Here is a 9728-nt window from a genome sequence, read left to right as displayed (position 1 = left end):
CCAACATGTGGCTTATCACACAACACTTCAATGATAAAAACATAAGGTAATATGTGGCCTTCGCGTAATGTTTCAAGGATCAACATGCAACCACCTCTCATTATGATCAATGGCAACCAAAGTCCCATTTTACATGGGTACTTTCTATAACTAGACATAATAACCTATTCCTAAAAAGGACACAAGAACCTACTTACTCATCAATGGCAACTAAAGTCCTCTTTACATGGGTACTATCTATAAGTAGACATAATAACCTATTCCTAAAAAGGAATGGACATAAGAACCTACTTACTTATACAATAAAAAGAAATCATTTGAGTACTCTATGGAAATACACAAGAACCTTTGCATTAAAAAACCATTATGGGAGTGCACAAAAACCTTTGCATAAAAAGGGTAAAGTACACATGAACACCCCAATAAGTTTTGCTACATCATTAGTATCTGCTACCTTGAGGTTGGCTCTTGGCCAACCTTCATCTACAAACTCATTGGGTAAGCTTGACTTCCAAACTTGGATTCCTGATTCCAATCATTATTGGCAATCCCAAGGTTGAGCCATGATATGTTCATAAGATAAGAAGCAAGCAATATATTTATATATAAAAATAAAACAAGCCAAGAAGAGAGACGACACTACTCCATTGTAAAACAAGAAGCTAAAGAGACACCGATAATGGAGCATCATCAACAACTCTAGTCGAAGAGAGTGCCAAATAATCATCCAATGAAAGTAAAGGATTGAGGATGAGAACACCACTCTTATGTAATGATTAAGGCCTTGCTCTTTTGGAGGGGGGGTCTCACCAATTTCTTTACTAAATTCTAATCTTTATTGTTTCTAATGGCCATGCTCATCAACATCGTCACTTGGCTTTTTTTTTTTTTTTGGGGTTCTAATCCTAGAGAAGTGGTGATTGATTGCTCTTGAAAGAAAAATATATGATGCTCACAAGCCTCAAATGAATGAAAAAGAAAAAGAAAACTAAGAAACACACACACGCGCGCGCACACACACACGTATATATATATAAAGAAAGGAAAGATTAAAAACTGAGAAGATAAAAATCTTATCAAAGAAGACGAATATTAGGGAGGCCAATTCATTGTTTTAGATCAAGGCCTACCCACATGTAGATTAACCCATGATGAGCAACCTTTCATTCTTGTCACACAAACTTTTTTTTTTCACCACCTAACACCCTCACCACCTTTTCTTCTAGAGGGACACATACATATAAGCTACTACTTCGTCTAATGTAACACCTTCATGTAGATTAATTTGTGAGCAATCATTCACTCTTGTCACACTTTTTTTTCCAACACTAACACCCACACGACCTTATCATCTCTAGAGGGACACCATACATATAAGCAACATCTTCTACTATTGCAATCTTCCAAGTCTACTGCAACATCTCTCAAATAACCACACATCCATATAATCGTGAGGACATGTAAAAAATAGTAAGGAGGTATGCTAACCAGTTTGGTTAGTGTGAAGCACCGTTGTGTTGGGAATTCAAGCTTATAATGGCCAAGCATTAATCCAAAATGTATAGCTCTAATCCGATAAAGATGTCTTCTATATTGTAAAAGTACCTTTACCATGTTGTCAGCATCAAATAATGCCGATTCATATATGAAAGATCTAGAACTAGCAAATAGGCACTCTGTACTCACTTACTATGAGGTAGCTTAGTGGGATATGATTTATGAAGTATACAAATCGATTTCTTAATGCAGTGTCCCCATTCATGCAATAGAGTGTCCTCTCTCTACTCACTCTCTTCTTTACAACTTTATGGGAGTATGTGTGAGCATGCCTTTGCTGAGGGTTTGGGAACATAATACCCTCCTCTAGATTTCTAGAGTGTCTCTTTTTTTGTCTTCTCCTTTTCCGAGCACGAGGTCCACAATGGACTTCCTTTGTTGTGTACAGCTTCTCGCTCACCCGAACGATGGAATCAATGGGCACTCAAGGATGGAATGGATATGGGCGGTCACGTTTGAAACCTCCTAGTTCGCGTTTGCATGTTGTTGTGGTGGTGGGAAAGGTACCTCTGCTGGACCTTTCCAGCTCAGCAGTAGCTGAAAACGCCGCGATCTCTCGAAGAAATCCCGTTGGAAGCTCATCAGATCCATCTCCCTCCCTCCCTCCCTCTCTCCCTCTCTCTCTCTCTCTCGTGCGTTTGTGCCTGCATCCGTATATTTGGCAGGGAGTGGGAGTAGTGAGTAGCGATGCGGCGCGGCGGCAGCAGCAGGGGAGCTGGTGACGAGGCGGAGTACGACTACTTGTTCAAGGTGGTCCTGATCGGGGACTCTGGCGTGGGCAAGTCCAACCTGCTCTCACGCTTCACCCGCAACGAGTTCCACCTCGAGTCCAAGTCCACAATAGGCGTCGAGTTTGCCACCCGCACCATCCAGGCATTCACACTCCCACCTCTCTCTCCTTTTTTTTTGGGATTTTTTTTTGAGGGGTGTGTGTGTGTGTGTGTGTGTGTGTTGGGATGTGTCGCGATGACAGATCTGCGTTTTTGACATGTCATTGCATTGCCGAACAAAATTTTGAATATAGATTCAATATAGCCACATGATGCCCATCACATCCTTTTTTGCAAGTTTCAGTATTGAGCTTGAAATGGCATCAGCATCTCAACCAACGCTTCTGAAGCGTATGCCCCTCAACGAGTTTGAGGTTTTGTAAAACAAGATAAAACAGTAGAGAAACCACTTCTTCCAAGTTTGATCCCAATTCTTTGAATTAACCACTCCATGTATGCCAATAAATCATTGAGATGTGTGCTACATGCGTCCTTGAATGATGCACGTGACATGCTCTAGTAAGCTGGCTAATGCCCAAACTTGCTGAAGTAGAAAGTAGGCACACCCTTTTAGGTAACTTATATGATTGGCCAACATAGCAATTTGATCAGGTAGGTAGTATGTTACATCCCAAGACCCCCCATCAGGGTTAACAGGTTTAACCTGGCACTCGAAGTTAGGCATCTAAACGGGGAGGTTAGAGGTACTCCCAAAACGCAAGCATCTACAATCAGTCCATACTAACCATTCAGCAAACCCTCAGAGCTAGATAATGCAGAATGCCATCCATTGTTGGTCGCCACCACTACTGCGGGGACCTCTGCGTGCTGTGTTTTGTTTTTCTGGCCTGTCCGTTTCTGCCATCATCTTTGCTGCATTTTTCTCTTAGCTATGCGTCTATTTTTCACATGTCCTCTCTACTTTTTTCTGTTGCTGCCATCATCTTTGCTGCATTTTTTTCCCGAGCTGTGTGTTTCTCACGAGTGCAGACATCTCTCAGCCTGCTTGCATGCAGACATGTTTGCTGTAGCCTACAGCCATTAATGTAAGGGAGAGAAGGCCAATTGCTGTTCCCTACAGCAAAACACAAGCATCTGATGCTCACTTGGTGGAAAATGCAACTCCTACAGCGGCTGTGAATCAAAACGCATGTCTGACCAGCCTGTAGAAACATAACCGCACATCACAAAGCTTGCATACATATATCGTGTATACACTGTCTGCTGCAGCCTACAGCCTTTAATGTAAGGGAGAGAAGGTGTTACATGTGCGAAAGATTTGTGTCTTCTTTCAGCCCTAAACACCTTTCATAGGAACATGTTGATGCAAAATGCAAAGAAGACATGAAGATAAGAGAGAGAGATAGCTGTATTTTCAGTATATTCATATAGTACAAAAAGGTACATAGTTCTGGTAGACATGCCCTTTTCTTTGCTAGTGTTGAAGTATACCCTTTTCTTTGCTAGTGTTGAAGTATAACGATTATTGAAGTCTAGGCTAGAAGATAAGGCTTGATGTCTATAACTTGGGAGGTTCTCTAATTACAAGAGTATCATTTGAGTTGTGCTGCGTGCAACATATGTCTCTTGTGCTTGCGATCACATCTCTCTCCATCTCTCTCCCCACACACACTCACCATGGCTATCCTCCATCCACCAGAGTCATGGCTTGATCCTTCATCCCTCTCGTTGCACATGCTCCTCCATCCTCTCACCATGAATGCTAAATGAGTAAGTAGACGTGTCTTATATTCCTTGCAAGTCACATGCGGATGCTCGGGAGGTGGTCAAGCTTTTCATCTAGGAGATGTTTCGCTTACATAGGCTTCCAAAGAGGATTGTCTCAGATAGGGATCCAAATTTCACGGGAGGGTTTTGGAGGGCCTTGTTCTATGGTTTGGTGGTGAAGTTACAGTTCAGTATTGCCTTTCGTCCTCACACAGAGGGTGAGACCAAGAGCATGAACAAGACTGTGTGATCATGATGTTGCGGCATTATTGTCGGGAGTATCCGACTCTTTGAGAGAAGTTTTTGCCTTGGTATAGCATATCATCAACGATACATTGCAAGCGTCAACCAAGAAGACTTCCTTTGAGGTGGTATATGGTCATTTGGTTATTAACCTGATGACGTGAGCTCTTGAAACTTCCATAGGAAGCTTTGATGCAGATTAGGTGGTTCAGAATTCCGACAAGATGTCGTGACGGGTTCGAGAAGAAATACAGAGGGCACGGACGAAGCAAGTCCGAGAGATTGACAAGCATCCATGGGATAGTACTCTCAAAGAAGGAGACTGGGTTTATTTGAAGATCATGAAGCAAAGGCTCAAATAGTTTGGGGAAGTTGCTTCCATTAAAGATTATCAAGAAGCTGAGTGATGTATTCTTTAAGTTAGAGTTACCGAGCCATTGGAGGATGCATTTGGTGTTTCATTCGAGCAATCTTGTGGATCATGGGCCATAGTTATGCTCTCCGTCAGATGAGGATGAACCCGAGTTGGTGGATGACGGAGGATTACAAGAGGTCTTGTTATTGAAGGAAGTTGTTTGCACCGTTACAAGTGTGCCAACAACGTATTCAATCATTCCTCCAAATTGTTGGAACAATTGACTCCATTTGGATTTCTTGTCACTCCGTTGGACATTGGGCATGGTTTGCAACCATTTAAGTGTATGATGATCTGTCTTAATTGTGAAATCTCTCCTGTAAAGGAAATGTTTCGAATGCTTAAGCGTTGTCCCCAATAGCTCTTTGTAATACACATAATAATTATTTTCTGCGGCATTCAAATTGCGGCTATAATAAGCCACTAGCCTACCATCTTGCTGTAGAATAGTTCCAATGGCTAAGTTATTGGCATTGATAATCACCTTGAAAGGATCATACCATGATGCCAACTTCAAGACTAGTGACTCAGAGGCAACTTTCTTCAATGTATGGAATGCCTTTAAAGCCTTGTCTTTCTAACGGACACTTATTGGCGATGAGTCTTCATGCCTTTGAATAAGTCTGTGAGAGGTGCTGCAAGGTTAGAAAACTTGTCTATATGCATGCTGTAGGCCTGACAAAGATCCACAAACGAGTGGATTTCTTGGGTTGTCTTGGGAATATCCCAAATGAGTATGGCCTGTACCTTTTCATGGTCGAGGTTAATATCTGATGAGCTAATGATGTATCCTAGGCAGTACTCCAAACTCACTTTTCTTGGCATTGATAAACAACTCATTGTCTTATAAGAGTTGTAAAACTTTTGCCACATCTCGCTCATGTTGCTATGAAGTCCCTAAGAAGATTATCTAAAAAGACGAAGATGCATTTGCCAATGAGATCCCGAAAAACCCAAGACATCATCTTGTTGAACGTCGTTGGTGCATTGGTAAGTCCAAAAGGCATCACCACGAACTCATAGTGGCCGCTCGGTCTTGAAGGCAGTTTTGGGAATGTCGGCCTCAAAGATCCAAACTTGATGGTAGCCACTCTTAAGCTCTATCTTAGAGAAAAAATTAGCATCATTGAGTCACTCAAGGATGTACTCTATTTTGGCCATGGGGTTTTTATTCTTAACTGTTCGCTTGTTTAGCGCCCTGTAATCCACACATATAAGTGTGCAGTCTTATCCTTCTTTTGGACAAACAAGATGGGAGCGGCAAATGGGGAGGAGGAAGTACGGATAAATACAGCCCAAAGTAGCTGGGATAACTGTTGCTCTAGCTTGCCCTCCAATGCCTTAGAAAGGTGGTAGGGGAACTTGCTTTGCTGGGAGGCTATGAAGCAAGAATCAACTCTATGCAATGGTCCTTAGGTCTACTAGGTGGGAGATAGGGTGGGAGGTCGCCTCGCAACATAATGTCCTTGTATTGAGACAGGTGACCAGCCATCCTCTGCTCCAAAGCGGGTGCTATCTGAATAGCATTAGACCGAGAGCGGACATAAATCAACGCACATTATGCTCCTTTTCTTATGGCTCGTTTGTTACATGCACTCTGCACTGTAGTGCATGGTGACAAACTGGCTCATTATCATCAGTGCAACATTTGTACAGTATTAGTTCCATTTAGGATGATATTTGTCGTATGCCGTGACCCCATTGTATATCCTCAGTCCAGGATAAGGTAGGCACGAGCTACGTAGGTCATTCTCAGCCATAGTCAGTCAGTCAGTCAGTCTAAGTCCCTTAACCCACTTAAAGAGACGCATTCATGCATATACAGTTAGTAGAAACCTTAGGGTTTGCATCAGAAAGCATCTTGCACATTGCACATCATTCATGCATAGCATCTAGACCATTGCAGGAACCCTAGATAGCATCTAGTATTTATCTAGGATTTTTTTGGTATTTTTTTCATTATTTTCAGCATTTTTCACAACATTTATACATTATTATGGACATGAGCAGTCGGCCAGCTCTGTAGCCAGTTGACTGGCTCATTCAGCCCTATAAATACAGCCCTTGCATAATCATTCCATCATTCATCATATTCAGCAAGAGAGCAATCAAGCGCTTGTCATCCTCAGCCTCAGGAGCATAAGCGATTGCAGTTTCAGCCACCTCTCTTCAGCGTTTGTCTCCTACAGCCCGAGGCGCCTCAAACGCATGAGCATTCAGCCATCTACATCAGTTCATCATTCAGCCTTGCGTTTTCAGCATCCATACAGTTTTCAGCATTCATCCATTCATCGTTTTGCTCCAGCCACTTGGTGAAGGTAAAACGCAGCATTCATACTCATTTACAGCATTCATATACAGTCTAGAACAGTCCCAAACAGCCCCTCTCTCAGCCCTAGCTTTGCATCCCTCCCTCATTCCATTGGGAAGAGTGCATAGGCTCGAGATTGGACATCTTTGGTGCTTCTACAATAGTGCATAGTTCAGCCCAACACTTGGTCTTCAGAGGTCTTGCGTTTGGCTTATCGTCAGTCACACCGTCAGTCTCTTTAAAGATAATAAAGCAAATACTATCTCGGTAACGGGATAGGGGGTCTTTCAGTGGGTAATTCGGGACCCCATACGGTGTACAGTTTCCATCTCTCTCTCTCATATCTCTCTAAAGTTTGAAGTATTAAAGTGAATTGCTAAACTCGTGAAACTCAGGATACAGAAGACGGTGTGAGCATTTGTGTGACAGGATCCTCCAATACGAATACTTTCGCTGCATGTTACATTGGTATCAGATTCAGCTTGTCCACACACATCGAATCCTAGCGTGAGGGCATCCTTGGATGGTCAGATTGCGTTCCGGCACGACCACTGACTTTAGCATCATGTCTACAGAGGAGAGTACCCATCAGTCGCCGGAAGAAGTCTCCCCCGAAGGAGACCTTGCTCTTCCGTCTACCGCAGACACCATAGCTCTTCTTAGAGCTCAGAACCAGCTGCTCATGGAGCGTCTCCAACTCTTGGAGGCAGTAGCCGCACGTCCTCCTCCGCCTCTAGCAGCACCCGACTACATCTTCCTCTTCTTTCAGATGGAACAACAAAGGAGAGAAGATGAGGCCCGAAGGAGAGAAGAAAAAGCAGAAGCAGAAGCAGAAGCTAGAAAGCAACAAGAAAAAGCAGAAAGACGGGACTATGAGGAAGCCCAACGCAGGATCGACGAAGATCGGCGTCAGGTTGAACTCGCCGCTCGGGAGCACCAACGAGAGCTCGATCGAGAACGTATGTTACTTGAGCACCAAAGGGAAAAGGAGGCCATCCATCTTAGATACCAGCACCTCTCTTCAGCATCCCCACTCTCAGGTGCCACCAGCCAGCAGTTCGCAGCATCAACTACCGTCATTCGAAGTCAACCTAATGTCAGTAAGTATGATGGTAAGTGTGATCATTTAGCAATAAATCAGTTTATTCATCATCAATTTATTGCTCATTTTCCATTAGCCAGGATCACAGATCCTCAGGATAGAGTACATGTAGCGGCTCCCCATCTCACTGGTGAGGCAGTCACTTGGTGGCAGCATTGGTCTAATCTTTATACAGACCAGACCACAGGTGTCACAGCTTTTAGCTGGGATACCTTTGTCCATGACCTGAAGACCAGATTCCTCCCACCCCAGTACATGACCGGTCTGGCAGATGAGTTCTGTGGACTCAGACAGAACGGATCCCTAGTGCTTCAGTTTTTCGGCAAGGTTATTACTTTAGCACAGCAGTTAGGGTTATTTGCACAGGCCAAGATGGAGCAATTCATTCATGGATTGGTTCCTAACATTCGGTTCACAGTTCATAACTTTGAACCTAGTACATATGACCGGGCTTTGACTCTCGCTCAGAATGAAGATGAACGGAGGCAAGCCCAAGCAGTCATCTTAGTCCAGTACCAAACCCCAGCAGCAGCAATCCATTGCACAGCCAGGGAAAGGTAATGCATCTTCTAAAGATGCTAAGAAGGACGGCAGTAATAGCTCCAATTCAGGGGGTAAGAAAGATAAAGAATCTAAGCCTAAGAAACCCTCGATGAAAAGGCTAAAGCAGGCATCACTGGAGGCTATCTTCCTCCAGAGGAGCCAAGACAGTATCATTCAAAAAACCGATGTTTTTTCTGTCATACCATTGGGCATGGGAAGAAGGATTGTCCAAAAAGGCAAGCGGAGCAAGCCTCCAAAGAGTCTTCTGCCACAGTTGCTGAAACCGATCCCATCAAGTGGGAAAGACTCCGTTGGGACACCCACACGCGTAATAGCACAACTTTAAAACCACAATTTGAAACGGACAACTTAATAGAACTTGAAATTGAAATGAAATGAAATGGATAGATGGACACCAGCACTGGGGCCGGAACGGGCCGACCCCCCCCTCAATATATGATATAATTATTGGGAGTATTTAACGAATACAATGCTGCATGGGTTCCAAGAACCAGATGATGTCCATGTACATATGAATACAGTACCAAACAAATAGCTCGAAGTAGATATTCGAAGCAGATCGTCCACTAGCGTGGTCCAATCTCTACGGTCCCGTGCTTTCACTGGACTCCGCGGAGAGCGCCCAATTGGAGTTCCAAGACCACGCACAAACAGGCACTCTCGTACTAACACCTGGCTCTCCCAATCTCAACACCTTTGGACCGAGGTTCTCCAATAGCTTGGACTACCCGGCACCGAATGGGTGTTGCCGTGGAGAGAGTCCCTCATCAGATTTATCAAAAATACTTTACTTAAATCTGAAAATTTCACTTACTTGTGGATGGCAGTTGGAGGACTAATACCCGTGGTATTTGTGTGCAGTTACTTGAGTGAGACACCGAGTCACAGCAGCCTGTCGAGGAGGTTGAGAAGGAGCTTCCTGTGTAGAGCCACTGTAGGAACACAGCTACCAAACTGTGGACAGTAGCCTACTGAAGCGTAGCATGCTGATGATGGACAACGACCTAGCTGTAGAAAAGGAGATGTTCACACAGCCTA

General features: G+C 43.7%; 1 protein-coding gene across 1 annotated transcript in view; it reads left to right on the top strand.

Moving 5' to 3' along the window:
• Window positions 1-2106: 2106 nt before the first annotated feature.
• Window positions 2107-9728, top strand: part of LOC147623717 (ras-related protein Rab2BV-like) — a 32328-nt gene continuing 24706 nt past the window's right edge. The window contains exon 1 of the mRNA XM_086820330.1: window positions 2107-2430. Within this exon, the coding sequence (XP_086676456.1) occupies window positions 2245-2430 (186 nt within the window). The 5' untranslated portion in view covers window positions 2107-2244. The remainder of the gene's footprint in view (window positions 2431-9728) is intronic.

The sequence above is a fragment of the Cibotium barometz genome, chromosome 26, assembly GCF_041138505.1.
Source record: "Cibotium barometz isolate CiBa-2024 chromosome 26, ASM4113850v1, whole genome shotgun sequence".
Taxonomy (NCBI): domain Eukaryota; kingdom Viridiplantae; phylum Streptophyta; class Polypodiopsida; order Cyatheales; family Cibotiaceae; genus Cibotium; species Cibotium barometz.
This window is presented reverse-complemented; position numbering and strand designations above follow the sequence as displayed.